This window comes from Ostrea edulis, chromosome 2 (genome assembly GCF_947568905.1).
Source record: "Ostrea edulis chromosome 2, xbOstEdul1.1, whole genome shotgun sequence".
Classification (NCBI taxonomy): domain Eukaryota; kingdom Metazoa; phylum Mollusca; class Bivalvia; order Ostreida; family Ostreidae; genus Ostrea; species Ostrea edulis.
In genome coordinates, this window is record NC_079165.1 from 108114656 (window position 1) to 108133215 (window position 18560).

The 18560-nt window shown below is 35.0% G+C and overlaps 1 protein-coding gene across 2 annotated transcripts in view; it reads left to right on the plus strand.

Moving 5' to 3' along the window:
- LOC125665419 (titin-like) overlaps positions 1 to 18560 on the plus strand; it is a 197062-nt gene that overhangs the window by 89050 nt on the left and 89452 nt on the right. For both annotated transcript variants that reach the window (XM_056156017.1, XM_056156018.1), the window contains exon 7: positions 3554 to 3820. In XM_056156017.1, coding sequence (XP_056011992.1) covers positions 3554 to 3820 — 267 coding nt within the window. The remainder of the gene's footprint in view (positions 1 to 3553; positions 3821 to 18560) is intronic.

Consider the following 18560-nt stretch of genomic DNA (forward strand, 5'->3'; position numbering starts at 1 on the left):
CAGATATTATCACAGCTATAGCCACCAACAACATCATTATCAAAATACATGCTTATCACAGTACCAGGTCTTATCACGGACAATATAATTAAAATTATATACTTCAAATAAATCTTTGCCTAGGATAACCCATGAAAGCAATTTATAAATCTTGCTTATTTCCAATGGGGTCCTAAGATGTTATAAGTTAATTATGGATTATGTATGACTGTATAAGGCCAATTTGTTTTTTATACCCCCCGCAACAAGTTGTGGGGGGGGGGGGAGTATACTGGAATCGGGTGATCCGTCTGTCTGTCCGTCCGTCCGTCTGTAGACGCAATGGTTTCCGGGCTCTAAAGCATTATCCTTTCCACCTACCGTCACCATATCATATATATGGACTACCCATGGGATGAAGATGTTCCCTATTGATTTTGGGGTCCAAAGGTCAAGCGCACTGGACATCGAAGTAGCAATATGGTTTCCGGGCTCTAAAGCGTTATCCTTTCCACCTACAGTCACCATATCATACATATGGACTACCCATGGGATGAAGATGTTCCCTATCGATTTTGGGGTCAAAAGGTCAAAGGTTAAGTGCACTGGACATCGAAGTAGCAATATGGTTTCCGGGCTCTAAACCACATCGTTTTTCCATTCAAAAGATGGCATCCATGATATATATAGGGACGCACTAATCACCTGAAGTACTAAAATCCTGACTGACTTTACCAAGCATATATTTTGTCTAAAAATTTACTTTTAAGTTTTAAAGTCTTATTTATGAAGTCAAGTAAAGTTATAAATAAAATTCATGAACCCATAAACATTTATTAAAAAATTCTGAATTTTGTATAGGTCAGATCAATTTATTGTTGGTAGTGAACAAATTTTATACAATGAATGAATTCAATAATGTTAAATATGTTTTCAACCTCCTTCAATATATGAAAAATTACACGGATTAATTATGAAGAATATTTCTTTAAAATTCATTAATAAGAATTTAAAAGTGTATCCTCGGCAAAATGTATGCATGGTAAGGTCAGGCAGGGTTATACTTGTTTAGGTGATTAGTTCAACCCAACGTACGTCATGGATGCCATCTGAAAACAAGTGTTTGTTTTTATTTTGGGATTTACATATCTAAATGGTATGCAATACATAACTAATGCTAATTAGACGTTAGTTTCATAAACAGATAACTTATTGGAAGCAAAAAGCATTGTCACTAAGGTGCAGATTAATTGTTAGCACCGGCTAAAGTTGACTGATATTCCACACATGACACATGAATATTATGGACTGTCCTGAGATTTTGACGGAGGCGTCTGTCCAAATATCCAGTCCAGCGGAATATATATATTTTTTTTTTTTTTTTTGGTCAAAAGGAAAAATTACAGCGTCGGAAATATAAAAAGGAGTGAAAAACCATTTTTTTTTTTTCAACATCTCAAAAAATCAGTGCGGCGGATCTGTAAACCAACTCAATTAAAAAAAAAGGCTTAAGACAGCACAGGCAAAAATAAGATCGAGCATTAGATGATTTTCCTAGCCCAAATTAAGTAAAACTATATATATACATTGTTTATAGATTGATACAAAATATTTTTTAAAATGTATCACTATACACCATAAAAAACCCATTATATTTTTTATATATGCTTTCTTCCCTTCTAGAGCTTCTTCTGCAAGATGCAACTTGACAGCAGATTTAAAACTAGCTCTATTAGCTATATTTTTTACTTCCAAAGGAAGAGAATTCCAGTTTAAAATTGCATGATAATAAAAATTTGAACTATTGTAGGCCCTAACCCTAAGGGACATGATAATTAAAATTGGAGGCTCATACATGCCAACTTTTGAAAATCCCCATGGGGGATTTTGCGTGCGACGACCTTTTTTCAACGCTCAAAATTCACGACATTTTACCATGAAAATAAATATTTGTCTTTTCAAATAAAATATCAATCTAATCATTATACATGCATCATTCATTAACACAACACCAAGTGTGTTTGACCATTGACTTGAACAAAACTATATAAAAAAAAAAAAAGAACACTTTGAAAGATGTACATAAGTATTTTATTAAAATTATCTATTCAGCAAAAAATCCTCTCCAACAAGTCACATACAAATATCAAATAATACTTAAAGTTACATCCTTTTACACCATATACACATTGGCTGGTCTATATATCAAAATTTAAATTGAAGCACATGCATTTAGGTACGACTACAAAGGCGATCTTGGTTGTCTGTAAACATGGGCTTGCAGAGTCTGGTGGAACAATCTGCATTGCAACCAGAAAAGGAGTAGTCTGCCCTGCTATGAAGTTTGTGAACAAAACCTTTGCACCCATGACATCTGAAATAATTACCAGGAAAAAAACACATCAAAATATACGTTTTTACTTGTAAATTAAAGCTACTTGCTAATATAAAATACAGTACAGACTTGTGCGAATTACGCATCACAAAGTCTATTGAATACTACACTATATAGACTATGTAATACATCGCTATAGACAGATAGATTCGGATAGCCTATATTATTTTAGTTGGAAAAACATATATTTTACGTACCTTATTGCATATTTTGGATGCTGTCAGCGAGAGGCAAAAAATCGGGAATGTTTGATTGTTTGGTGGTGCATGGTGACACTATTATGGTTGTCATTCACGTTTGTGTAAAGGATATGTCAATTTGAAATCCGTCCCGATTAATTACTATAAAAACATGCTTCGCACTGTCCAATAAGCACCCCGACACAGGCAGACCAGGTAAATTACATCACCCTGATACCATGCGACACAGGTAAACAGCAATGGCTGACTATTGTTCCGATTTCTGATTGGCCAGTTCAGAAATGACGCGGGATTTCAAATTCCGGTTGGAAATGGGGGTTTGTTGTCGTACAATGGGAGATATTTTTAGAAAATCGGGATTTCGGGGTATTTTTGCAATCCCGATCGGGATATCGGGATTTGCCTTTTCAACTGCTTCAAATCAGGAGAATCCCGCACAAATCGGGAAAGTTGGCATGTATGGAGGCTCCCCTGGTAGCATTATCATTTCTGTCAAATTTCTCATATAAATATTTTGGTGCAAGACCATGGTTGATGTGAAAGACATGGTTGAGTCTTAATTGTTTAATATGATCTGCTACACAGAGTGTGTTTATGGAATCTAAAATATCACAATTTATACTAGTCATGGGGTGAGATTTAGATGAATTTCCCATACAGTAATTGATATCTAAGCCGTATTGTTTTGAAACAAATAATGCATATCATTTTAAAACAAAGAGCAAGGTACAGTTATATATACCAAGTTAAAGATGTACAGTAAAACTGTTTGGTCAGATCGAGATTTCAAAGCACTGTGCTCCGAGCATGTATGGCGCAAAAACAGTAAAGTTTGTTGTTGCTTTAAATACAATCTAATTAAAATTAAATCCTATGATCCATTCATCTAGATGAGCGGATCATAGGATCTAATTTTAATTAAATTGCTTTAAATAAGGCAGAAACATTTCCGAATCATTATTCATTTAATTTATTCTAGACGAACCAACTACAAGTGTTACCCCATCTAGTCCTTACCAGATCAGAGAAGGTGATACAGCGGTGATATCGTGTGTAGTGACAGACGCTAACCCCAACACTGGGATCACATGGAGCTGGACAAAGACAGGGAACCCTGCTGTCTCATACACGGGTCAGAACTACACAATTCCTAACATAAAGAGATCACAGAGAGGAACCTACCAGTGTACAGCTACAAACTCTATAGAGACTTCTGTACCAGCCACAGTACAGGTGGATGTACAGTGTAAGTACAATTGTTTGATACAGAAGGACACCATTATCAAAAACAAACTTATAACTTATAACGCTTGGAAACTAGGGTAAGTACTATACCCCTTAACATAGATGTTACGATATCATCGGAGCCATACTTGAGATCGGGTGAATATAAGTGAGATTTTAAACGGACATATAAAACATAACAAACACAATATTTTGATTATGATTAGCTTTTTAGGTCACCTGAGTAAACTCAGGTGACCTATTGCAATTGGTTGTCGTCCATCGTTGTGCGTTAACAATTGAACATTTTTAACTTCTTAATAACTACCAGTCCAATTCTTTTCAACTTTGGTATGAAGTATCATTGGGACAAGGGGGACTTAAATTGTAAATTTCAGGACTCCAGCACCCCTGGGGCCCTAGGGACAGGGCAAAAACTACCCAAAATTGACCAATTTTCAAAAATGTTCTTCTCAAGAACCACACACAAGTAAGAAAAACTAAATACATAGTGATGTAGAGCAGGAAGGCCTCTACCAAAATTTTTAAATTTCATGATCCCATTTCATGTAAAAACTTCCCAAAATTGACCAATTTTCAAATTCTTCTCTACAACCGATCATGTGTAAGAAAACTAAATGCATAGTGATGTAGAGCAGGAAAGCCTCCACCAAAGTTGTAAATTTCATGATCCCGGGGTAGGGATTTTGACCCCAGGGCGGGGCCAAACTTACTACAATGTATATTAGTGTTTGTGTAAAAATCTTAAATATATATAACATCTTTAAGTGTTATTGATACTAAATTGAAACTAAATGGATATTTAGAAAGAGCAGGTAGTCCTTTACCAAAATTGTAAATTTCATGATTCCCAGGGTAGGGGTTCTGACCCCATGCAGGGTGGAGCCAAACTTACTATATAGTGTTTATGTGTATAACACTTAAAGGTCATAGGAGACAGTTTTTAACAATACCTTTTCTCTCCATAATTATCAACTTTGTTTCATAGACTCCTCATAAAAATGCTTTTCTAAGATTAATAATGATATTAACTAGAAGAAATTGAAGTGCAAAGGTAGTCGGAATAGAAAATCGTTACCTGATTATCGTTCCTGATTTCCTGAATTTGTGACGTCATGCAATGTAAGAGACCACACTCCGATTTGCAAATCAAAACAAAAGCACACCCATTGATGATTTATTCGCAACTGGAGGAGATTTTGAATGGGGAACCTTAGTTTGTTATACAAGGATATTACTTTGAACTCATAATTAATGCAAATGCCAGCCACATCGACGAACAAGAAGATCGATCAAGGTCTGAATCGGTTGAAATAATACTGACTGGTTAATCGATAGGCTAAATGTATGATAATTTCAGAGTACATTATCTGATGACAATAAGAGAAATATAGATAGTTATTACTTGCGCTATTTCTAACTCCATGCAGGCACGCAGGATCGTTTTTTTTTTCCAAAGGAGGGGGGGGGGGGGGTCAAGTTGAAGGTTGACTGACAAAGAAGGTGGGCACCCCTCATCCCCCTTTGGTTTCATGTGCCCAAGTCCCACCCTGACTCGGATATATTCTATAGCCAGATCAGAATTTCCTTTGCACACATCGTGAGCGCCGTATTTTGTATTTATTTTCATAGGATTTTTACAAGTATCGTGTGCAGCTATTTTAGTGTAACAGGTGAATATAATGATAAATATAAATGGCTACTTAACATTCTTTTGCAACAAAATTTGCGACATTAGGGCCTACCCTTACCAAAATATAAGCCCTCTGGCACACAGTTGCTGCAAATTTGCAGCGCATTTGCGGCAAGTTTGCCGCAACTAGTTGCGGCACATTTGCCGCAAGTATACTTTTCGTATGCAAATTTTTCCTCTGGCACACAGTTTGCGGCAAACTTGCGGCACACTCTTGCTGCAGACTTCTGGCACACAGTTTGCGGCAAACTTGCGGCACACTTCTGGCACTGTCTGCTCGAAATTAAGGGATGCTATATAAACTGTCATTACAAAACAAAAACACAATAACAATTCAATTAATATAATTTCAAGAACAATGACATATCAAGTAATTAACATATTCAAAAATACTAATTAAAAAAAAATATTCAAAAACAAAAATGACCGGGTTCTTGTAAAATATGTTCTCCATCATAGGAACAACAGTAGAAACATATACTGGGAAAATGACAAATTAAAGGTAGAATTTTTCAACAACAAAAAAGAGAGGAAAAAAAAAAGAGAAGCATTTTTAAAATGTTACATGAATATCTTCAATGTTTTTAAAACATCTATAATGTACAGGGTCTGGAAAATGTTAAGTAAAAGCTGAGTTGGTTACATAAAGTACCATGCTTAAAAAATGACTAAGTTCAACTTCACCATGCACATGTAAATTTTTCAAAGAATGCCTGATCACTTCCGAAAAGAACCTTCACATTTACAATGCTTCCATAACAGCTGTTCAAGGTCTGAAGAATGTCAAATAAATGCTGTAAGAGGAGTTGATTACAAAAAATAGGTACCATCTATTCAGGAAATGCTTAAAAAATGACAAAGTTCAACTAAATGTAATTTTTTTGAAAAAAGTCTGATCACTTTCAAAAAGACACATGCACATCTTCAATGTGCCCATAACTACTGTACAAAGTTTGAGGAATATCAATTTAGATGTGCACGAGTTGATCACACAAAATAGGTACCATCTATTCAAGAAATGCATAAAAATGACCAAGTTCAACTACACATAATTTTTTTTTTAAAAAGTCTAATCATTTTCAAAAAGATGCATGCACATCTTCAATGTGTTCATAACAACTGTACAAAGTTAAGAAATGTCAAGTTAGAGGTGCATGAAGATTTGATTACACAAAATAGTTACCATCTATTCAAGAAATGCTTAAAAATGACTAAGTTCAACTACATATACATTTTTTTTTAAATGTCTGATCACTTTCAAAAACACATATGCACATTTTCAATGTGTTCAAAACAAATGTACACAGTTTGAGGAATGTCAAGTTAGAGGTATACGAGGAGTTGATTACACAAAATAGGTACTGTCGATTAAAGAAATGCTTAAAAATGACGAAGTTCAACTACATGTAAATTTTTCAAAAAATGTCTGATCACTTTCAAAAAGGCACATGCACATCTTCAATGTATCCCTAACAACTGTACAAAGTTTAAGGAACATCAAGTGAGAGGTGTGAAAGGAGTTGATTACACAATGTAGGTACTATTACAGGGACGCTACTGTCGCTTGCCCACCACTGAGTCATTCACCATTTTATAAACTGTTTGCACATTGTGCAACCCAACCAAAAATATAAAATATAATTATAACAAGATGTGAGAGAAAACTTAAAGAAACTGCAACAACTTCTAATCTACAAATATTGCATTGTGCAATGTTAAAAAGTTCTCGGTGAAGTCCCACCCTGGCCATGAGAGTACATTTTATTTGGAAACTGCTGCATAAAGAATTTCTTCCAAGATCCAAGAGAAAAATATCAACCCACAGTGGCACTTTTCTGACATAAGGTCAGGTTGTGATTTAAATAGATTTGTGAATTTTGGCCGTTTTAGATCAATCATGTCAAATGAAAGCTTTTAGAAAATAAAATCCTTCTTAAACTAGCAAGTGCTATATAAATGATGCTATAAATGCTAGAATTGTGTATACAATTAAGACAAAGGAGTTGACATGATCTTCTGTACATGTAATTAAGAAGGTCTATCATTTGCATAACATGACTGTGCATCAATAACAACAGGTTTCGGCAACATTTGCAGACAAGAATGAAATATATTCAAAATTCACACATGTAAACTATGCACTTTTCCTCAGAAAAATCTGGAGACAATCTACATTAATTTTAAAATCAGTACTGTGAAGGACTTTATATTCTGATAAATTAATACAGACTTGTGGGCATTTAATTATTAGGGAGAACACTAAACATTTACACAAGTTTCTCCATCATAGATGAATGAGAGAATAATAGGACTATCTCCATGCTGTGTGCACCTTAGAATAAAAAACATGATTGAATTCTGGACCTTCTTCTAATCTTCCACTTGTTCAGTACTTGGTCATCACAATCACATATTGTCCGCAACAGCTCTACTGTCCCATCCATTTGTTGTGATAAACTGTAAATAGTTTTTTGGTTAAGACAGAGTGCCTTTACTCACAAATACATGTAGCAGTCTCATCAGATTCACTTGGCAAGTGTGTATAAATTGAAATGTCATTCTTTTTTTCATTAGTGATTTATACACATTAATCCAGGCCTGCATGTTGGAACTCTAAGATATGGCAAGTTGAAGACAGCCTATCAACACACCATCACAACTTCTGAATCTGCATGACTATCATGAAATATATTCTGAAAAAGATATAAAATTTTAAATAATTACGAGATACCATTGGCCCTCCTATATATAAGTTTGCAAGGCATCTAACATAGGAGGAATCATTCTGGGTAATCCGAGATTCCTCTGACTCTTAACCCCGTTTTTATATTTGACATGTGCGGGGGAGAGTCAGAGCGGACTCCATATTGAAAAGTGGGAATTCAGCGACACCAGCTGGTGTCGCTGCTTTACCTACCTCTTACAACTTTATTTCGCGGATCTATCTTCCAAGACGTGAGAATTCATTTAACGGAAGATAAATCTATAAATAGATCATGATTAATACGATGCTATCGCCGTTTAAACGGCCCTAACACCGACAAATGGAGCATCACTTGAATTAGGTCGCTGCCTCGCCATTTGATTTCTTTGCGCATTACGTCAGCACATGTAAACACAAAATTCCATCGTTTAAACGGCGATAGCATCGTATTAATCATGATGTATTTGTAGAATAATCTTCCGATAACTGAATCCTCGCGTCTTGGAAGATGGGTCCGCGAAATAAAGTTGTAAGAGGTAGGTAAAGCAGCGACACCAGCTGGTGTCGCTGAATTCCCACTTTTCAATATGGAGTCCGCTCTGACTCTCCCCCGCAGAAGTCACAAAATAAAAGCGGGGTTAAGAGTCAGAGGAATCTCGGATTACATTCTGGGGTGTGTACATGTAATTACCGTCACCCGACACCTGGGTCCACCGATTTTCAAAGCCGAGCAATAATCAATGTTGCGTTACAGCCCATTGGGCTAATAAATGCAATATCTGATTTACAACTGTTAATATCATGCTGACCCAACTTTACGTACAAATTAACTTTATTGCCAAGACGAGACCTTCAATCCATTTTAATAACGTATTAAATGCATTGATGTAGAGACAAAATTGAGATTCCGGAGGTCACATCCCTGATCATAATGCAGTTTAATTTTTCTAACTGGACATCTGGGTTCAAATCATAAGCATTTGAATAAAAAAAATAATAATCAACCATTCATTAAAAAACACCATTTACTTAATAAACTAATTAAATTTTGCAAATATCACCCGAGTAGAAAGTAAACAAAAAATAGCATAAGTATTACGGAAATAGGCCTAATTATTTGTTTGTTTTCCGGCCTTCCCCCTCTCTCTCCGTTTTTTTTTAAAGTGCCTATATGGTCCGGTCCAAATGTATAAGAAAAAAATCCGTGAGGGCTACGATAATGCAACTAGAAGGAGTCTAATCTCATACAAAGGAAATTTAAAAAAAAAAAAAAATTCCACATAATTTCAAAGAATTGAATGAAGCATGTAAATTTATGAACGTAAACACCGACTTGCAAGATTTGACGCAACAACATACAATATGAGCGATGGTCAGTTTCGTTTTGAACAATATATTAGAGAGTTTATAACTATAAGATACACAGTAATTCACTTACTCAATGACTGGAAGATTCTCCTCAGAATATCTGCATCAACTGATTCAACTCCTGTTCTCGATTCATGTTCAAAATGTTGTTTACCGGTATAACATTATGGCGCCTGTCAATATCAACTTTCGCGCTCAGCATATATTGTGTGAATCCCACACCCGACGCATTGAACCCGATCTCTATTTACGATGCATAGAGCCGTAAAGCCCCATGAAGACCTACTTTGGTATACAGCTTAGATTATTCTAACTTAGTATAAATTAGCATTCCACAAACCAGAATAACGTACCTGGATAAAATCCTGATATGTAAATTATACATATAAAGGTGGATTTTTACCACTCTCATTTGATTAATTTCAACTCACAAACCCAGTATCTGAACTGTAATCAACAGATATACATGTAAATAAAGAAAAGAAATCTCTCTCTCTCTCTCTCTCTCTCTCTCTCTCTCTCTCTCTCTCTCCATTTATTTAGATATTAAAAAAAAATTCTTCACATTTTTTTTCTAATTAACTATTACCCTTTGAACATCTACAATTCACACGATGCTATATCAAAGGAAAACCATTGTAAAGTACTATGCAACCCTGTCAATGTAGTTCATGCTAGAAGGTTTTTTGAATTTTTACATGAATGTTTTGAATTCCGCACCAAAAGTAGAGTGCTATAACTACATTTAATTTTTACATGAATGTTTTGAATTGCGCACCAAAAGTAGAGTGCTATAACTACATTTAATTTATGTAATATGCAATACTAAATTGTATACATAGTCTAATATCACAGGTACATATCAAATATATACTTGTATTTACATATATGTAAATGAACTGTTAGTAATTAGTTTATTGTCATTACATATCTCATATTGTGTAACATGATTGTATGCCAACATGCTTGGTGAATCAATAAATAATTGAAATAATTAGATTAAAATTCAGATACCTGTGCACTTACATCTTACTTTCAAGGGGCATTAGCTGTGAAAGTGATGGCAACTATTTTTTTCTCAAAATCTCTCGATGATATTGAAATACATATTGATGACTAATAAGAACATTTATTTTTTATTATGTACAAAAACAAGAAAATTAATCCTAATAAAACTATGTTAGATAACCGCTTTTAATGTAAAGAAATATATATACGGAAGAAGTATTCACTGAACCCCAATTAAATCATTTCTCAAATATAAACAAAAACAACAAATATGCAAAGGTAACTAGAGAATAATTATACTGTCTCGCAAGACAATAATATTCAATCACCAAAATCACATATTCTTTTTCAAGATGTTAAAAGGTGTTTGAAATAATTAAATACAAGTGTAATTATTACTTTAATATATAATATCTATTATAGGGCAACTTTCATTGAATTCAATATTTGGTGACAAAATGACCGCTAATTCCCATTAAGACAAGAAGATCGATTGAAGGGGGTGCGAGAAATGTTGCATATGTTCTATTATAGAAAATGTTGTGATGGATATATTGAGTTGTGGTGCACTTCTGGCACACAGTTTTGATTCTGAATACCAAAGAAAAGGTTGTGGTGCACTTCTGACACACTGTTTCATTTAGGAAAAGTTTTGGTGCACTTTTGGCACACTGTGCCACTAGTGGCACACTGTGTACTGCTAGTGGCACACTGTATGCCGCTAGCGGCATTAGCTGCACACTTCTGGCAAACAGCTCTGGCACACTGATTTGTTTGCCGCAAACTTGCGGCAAATTTGCAGCAAACTTTACATTTTGGTAAGGGTATATAAAGAATAATTTACTATCACTTTACCATAGACATATAATATGTGTCTATGACTTTATTTAAAGAGACACTACAGCTCATTTTCCACATTTTAATAAAGTGTTTTTTAAACCATGTATTGATAAAATGATAAATTTCATATCGATACTGACAATTTTGAACAATTGGGATGCATCAATTTACTCTCAACTGCGCTTTGAAGATCGTTCGGAATTCAAAGGTTTCTTCATGCTGACTCGGACTTTTGAATGCTTATTTACATCACGTGGTTTTGAATGACAGCAAAGGTGTTCTGTAGGAAATTATTTAAATTCCCCTTCAAGGGGGTCCACACTCACCTTTCAAGTATAAGATTATTCCCTGCTCCTTATAATAAGTAATTACAAATCATGATTTCAACAGAAACATTCCATGTTCCCATTGACCGTTGTTTTTACAACTAACACGTGTCGTGTTCAGATAAAAATAGCACTTACTTTTAAACGTGGTGTCTTCGCAGCTAGTCTCAATGGCAGATTTAGGGGGCCAGGATCCCCCTCCCTTTTTACCCCACAGATTGTGAATGAAAATCCAAATTTTGCACCAGAATGGCCGATTACTTTGGCTAATCTTTGACTTTCACACCCCTCTTCGGAAATCCTAGATCCGCCACTGAGTTACATGTGTTTCTCCGAGCTCTTTGTTTTCCAATGGTCATACTGATCCCAAGGTAAATTTTACTTCACGTATGAGTTTTATCTCATGCTATTTTTACCTCTTTTCTCACAGAATCTTTCAAAATTCTAGATCTATCAACTACACTTTCTCTCTCTGGACGACATGCTGCACTGTTTACTGTCTATGCGCATGCGTCTGAAGACTGAAAGGAGGAGACTCGATAGTTTGTGTATAGGCCATCTAAAAGTATTAATTTTTACGTTAAAACGATAATTTTTAACTTTAGATAAGTGTTATTTTCGTAAAGTTCATACTTTCAACAATGCAACAAAAATTGAGAAAGTGCTGGGAAAATTGTCATTTCATGATTTTTGCGCAAAATGAGCTGTAGTGTCTCTTTAACATTTAACGTTTGTTTTAAATTTTGTCGCCAATTTAAGGAGACCAAGTGTTTCATTTGAAAAAAAAAAAATCATCTCCCAACTCTTTCATGACCGTAAAAATTGGTTTATTTCACCAGATAAGGCCAAAATAAAAATATTGTTTGTTTCCCCTCGCCCGACCGAGTCTGAAAATTCACACCGACCCATACGCCATTCTGGTGAAGTTTTTTTTTTTAATTTTAAGAAAATTTCAAGGTCGTTTCTGGTGCAGATCAGTATTTTATAATGACAAAAATTTTCTATATCTTCTTTGGTTTCGATCCAAAATAAAAAAAATAATAATACGAATACAGGAGGTGTTCTGGTCCGAAATCTAGAAATTTCGCCGCCTCCAGCTGGAGGCAGCATTCTCTGGCTGATTTCAAATACTTACAAGCCGAATTCAATTTTAAGCTCATAACTAATCAATAAAACGATTCTTCTTGTACTTACTAATATCGATTTTATGGGTTCTTTCATCACATAAACAGTCTCTTGAAAACATTTTATCAAACTGTCGAGCTTTGTTTTGAGTCACGAGACTCGTTTGCTCAATTGGCAGTGAAAATTCGGTTGACTACAACTGTTGGTTTCTGTTTAATATCGAATTTTGGATTGATATTTTCTTTTAATCGATATTAATAAGTACAAGAATCATGATTGTTTTATTGATTAGTTACAAGTGAGTTTAACATTGAATTCGGCTCGCAATTCGGACTAGTGATCTGCAAGATCGAGATGGAGAAATGTTGTCTATACGAGGAGCGAGGAAACAAGAGAATTCGGGGCATCCAGTGTGCAAGTTGTGTTCTTCAGTAGGGGAAAGTGCTGATATTTCGGACGGATGCGATATTTTTGACAGTCAATCAGAAGCATTCTGAATTTAACTTATTTCTGAACTAATGCTATATTTACAAACTGGAAAACACCTAATTATATGCACATTTGTAACTCAGCTCTGATTGGTTGATGTCAGCATCCATTTTGTTTGATCGGCAAAATCAAGTCCCGTTGAAACGTTTTCTGGTAAACTAGATCTACCGATATCATTTAAAAATATAATCAAAATCACTATCATATACAAATTAAGATAATGTGCAAAAAACAAAAGAATAAAATGTCAGTGAACCATAAATAAAAGACAGCAACCGAGTTTACCAATTTTATAACACCATGTGTCCAAAACTAACACCATTGTCCATAGTTGCAACATTCTCCCTAACTTTATTTAAGTGTTAGTATGTGGCATAAATAGCAGAGAAAATTCTGATGAAACCCAATGTTCGTCGAATCAACCAATATGTATACATGTAGTCCAATGCCTAAGTTTAGTGGTTAGATAATGAGCATTTCCAAAATACATGAAGTACTGTCCGAAATATCGACACCTTCCCTAATTGCAAAACGTGGCAATCAAAGCAGAATTTACGCGAGAACTGACTATACGAGTTTGATGAGGAAACATGGATGATGTGATTCACGACGTTTGGTATCGGGCATTGTTAATGGTTATGGGAATTTCATAATAAATAAAATTCTGCTAGCTAAAAAAAAAAAAACTTTTTACCTACCTACCGACCTTCCTCTGAAATTTAGGGTCGGGAGAGGGGAAACAAACATATTTTTAAATGTGGCCTAAAAAACTTGTAATTTCAATATCCTCCACCATTTGCTTTGAACATTTTTTTTTTTTTTTCAAACAGAAAAAGGGGGGGGGGGGGGGGGGGGGGGTGTCTGATAATGCAACTTTTAACATATAAAGTTGGAGACCTATTCATCTTAAACTCATTTACGTATATATTCAGAGAAAAACATTCTGATGAGAAGAGCTTCACATGACTATTTCATAGTCAAATTTCATTTCTAAACAAATCAGATCATGCATGTTTATACTAAATGTAAATACCGTCATTATACAGTCAACGTTTTGCAGGATTTCCTCATCTTCGCCGTCCTTGCAGTTCGCAGTTGTGTTAAGGTTAATCGATCCTCGTGTGATGTCAGGTTTTTGCAAAAATCTTTATCAAATTAAACTTTGCGCATGAAAGAAATATATCTTCAGAGGAATTTTATTTACTACACAAAATAAAAAAATTGGTAAATAAAATGCTTGTATTTCTCCTACTGTATGTCTATTATGCATGATTTCCCTAATATCCACAATTAATTTATACATATTTATGAATTAACAGTTTTCTTAAACTGTTGACATTTAAAATTTGTCATTTCAAGAAGATTTTATCTATTTAATTCTTCTGTACAATGAAAATGTGTGATTTTCTGATGTTAACATATACTTCCGTTTTTATATGTCTGACATTTTTAAAAATGTGGCAACATACACATTTTCTATGGTTATTGTTTAAATTTAACTATATTGAATGGAAATGAATACAGTTTTTGCACTTTTAACCATTATTATTGATAAGTCACATGAGAATCGATCGACCTTAAGTAGGGCCATAGAAATATGTCAGAAAAAAAGCACATTATAAACAGATCAATTTTTGACAAATTCTGTACACACGACCCTTATATACCAAAAAAAGTATGTATATATGATTAAGTGCATATTGACCTCCCATAGATTATTCACCAGACTGACAGTCTCTACATCAGCTGTATATCGCGTGATCAAATATCAAGATAAAATCGTACCGTGTATGTATAAATCGTTCCATTGGCACGATATCCAGATATCAATGCAAGTTGAAGTTAATATAACTTCATAATATATTAATTTCTTAATTTGAAAAGTGATGAGAGCAAGTTTATCGTGACTTAAAATTGTAACCTGTTGAATTTTTGCATTGAATATCCAAGATGCGGCGATTTTTGCAGATACGAAGTTGAATCTAGCCTGAAAAACATGTTTTCTGTTGAAGCCACAACTTGCTCCCCTAACTTTCCTTTTGCATTGAAGTTCACATGTCACATAAATCAAACATCTTTCACTCAAAAACCTCGGGGTGTCGTGCCAATGATCAAATTTGTATGTACGGAAACCCTGTTTATGCAAATGAGTTCATTGTGAAAGTCACTATATACGTGCAGATTAGGGGCGATATCAAGATCACAATATAATATGGATATTACTTTGGCATGTATGTTATATAAAGAAGAAATTGAAAATATTTCAATATCAAAGAGAATTAATGTAACCCATTTGACAGAAACTTTTACGCGATTGCGGTTTATTATTTGACAGCGGTGGTAAATAACGAAAAAAATATTTTGACATTTCCAACCGCAGAAAGAATGTAAATATGTACGTCATGACCTTCATCATGACGTATTTTTCATTGTGACGTCATGTAATGTGCCAGTGCGGTAAAGTACATTTTTTTTTACAACACTGGTATTTATGAGGAAAGCCTTAACTCAGCCGCGTTGGTCTGTAGTCAAAAATAGTTAAAGTAGACCTATACTCGGCCTACGTCACCATCAAATGTAAATGCGGAACCACGCTTCCGTTTTCCGAAATGTGATATTTTAACGATATCCCTTTGATTTTTACATGGCGATACGAGATATGAATATCCGATATCAATTCCTTCCTGTTGTTTTTATCATCTTATCAGTCAAATTTTAAGTTGAAATTTTGTGGGTTTAATTCTTTTAAAAAAAATGGGGGGGGGGGGGGTAGAGATGATTATAGCTTTAGAGAAAAAATCGAATGGAGAACAAACAACATTTTGGTGGATGGGGGTGTGTCAACTACATTGTACATGTTCGTGAGGCATTCAGTGCACATTGACTATTCATGTATGTAAAAGTTTTACTATGATCCAAATGTTCAGCATATGGAATTATGGGGCATCAGAAAGTGGGGGAGACAGATGAGAAAGAAAGGGGGGGGGGGATGTTGTCAGACCAATTCAGATTTTCACGAGCATCATAATATTTCTTTTGTGAGGATCCGGGTTAGAATAGATTCCAAATAATCATCAATAAATACATGGTACGCTCGTGTAAAAAAGAAAAGTTCACATTTCGCTGCTCCAGTGACCACAGATATCGTAGTTGTGTTCGCTGCTACAATGTTAATGTTACAGATATTGACGCAAGCTTCAAAGATCAGCTGCAAATAATTTGTTTTATTTCACCGACCGTCATGAATTTGTCGTTTTTCATCATCCTCTCTCCTTTTTCAAAATTATTGGGGCGGCATCTATTAGTTCCTTATTGAGATTGCATCGACTTAGACCGATGTAAGTGGTGTACGTGTACATGTAACATGTAAAACCTGGGCACTGATAACATACACATATCTGGATTCACGCCAACTGTCACCTGCTACATTCATAAATTTTTTCCGACCAAACTCCTGTCTCGACATCAATAATCAACTTTCTTGAATTCTGTATGATAATGTGCCAATAATTGATCCCATTGTAGTCATTAGTACTTGGCAATCAACAGAATAACTTATTAAGTTCTTGTCTCGACTGTTGTTATCATTAAGACTCATGAGACCAATCAGGGAGTCTAATGTACCCTTTTCTTGTTCACAATGCATCTGCTTTTGCATCAGAGGCATCCCACTCTCGAATCCAAACATGTCCACATCACCACCATTTCTATCTACACCAGCTGTGACCTTTTTAGCTTCGGCGCATAATATGAAGATATTTTCGTTACTTTTCCCAAGGGTATCGAGAATGGGGTCTATAGTACTTAGCTGTATTGTGCTTGGGATCTCAAACTCACCTATGTTAAATGCCGATAAGGTTTGAATGCTTGGTATGGCGAAATTGATATTGGCACATTCTGGGGACAATTGTACCCGTCGTTGCAAAATGATTCACTTGACCAACATTTCTTGGGCCACCCATGTAATAAAGGAACTTGGCATGAAATAATCTGTAACCAGTTTTCCAAAAACGTTTTGTTTCATGGAAATATCTCATCTCAGATGTATTTTGCTTGGAATAGAACCGAGCCGTTTCCAAAAACAAAAGGAAAGATAAATTTTTGAGTGGAAATTTGCCTTCCTCAACTAATGTCAGAAAAGAAATAAAATCGTAGTTCAGGCCCAATGCTTCCAGTTTCTGGGCAACACTGTCTATAAGGTGGTGTAATTTTGAGCATCGTGGTACTCTTGGATTAGCTTTAAATGGAGAGCAGGATTTGGGATAAGGTGAAAAAATTCGTTGACGTTTCGGTGTTACATTTCCTAAGGGAGATTTTCGCTTAATAGTTAATGAAGAATTTTTTGATCTTTTCGGAGTAACGTTTAGTGGTGTTTCTAAATTCCTCTTTTTTGCCAATATTATTCCTTTGGGTTTATTTAACCACAGATTGTTCTTTTTTCTGGTCATTTCACTATCTGAAATAATTAAGAATCCATGTCAGTTTCATTAAGGTATGAAACAATGTTTTAATCATGTGGTGTCGTGGTAATATTTTTAGAGAATAGTTTTTAATGAACATTTAATGATATACAATGTCAAAGGCACTTCATTATAGGGTTACTGTACAAATACCTGAGTAGCCTTAAACAAGTTTGAATTTGACATTTATATGTTCGCTGTGCTCAAGATGTGGATTTTGACAAGAAACTTTGCTAAAGTAAAAAGAAATCTTGGTCCCCGTACGCCACAAGATTTTCACCCCCCTACGCCACACAGGATTTTCAGTCAAATACTCGGCATATCATGATTTTGTGTCGGTTTCTTCAGAAGAATATTGAGTTACCATTCAAAGGGAATGTTTCTGGTTGAAAAAACGTGGACTTTATGCAGTAGGAATGAAGATTTCTCATTAAATACACCGAAAAATATACCCGGCGCCTACCCTACCTGTATATTGTCGAAGTGTTTGAGTATTTTGAAGGAGTTCTGGACTCCCCAATTCCTAGTGCTAGCTTGTCAATAACTATTGTCTTCCGTGCAATACTTTTGGCTATCTAGATTTATTTCAATTAAACACAATAAGACTTCGAATACCTACCGACCTACTTTCGTCGCTTCAAAATCACAACCCCGCGCTACACCGATCACGGTCCCCGCATGTGGCATTGTACACGGTGATTAATGATTCCTCATTCCGGCAATTACTA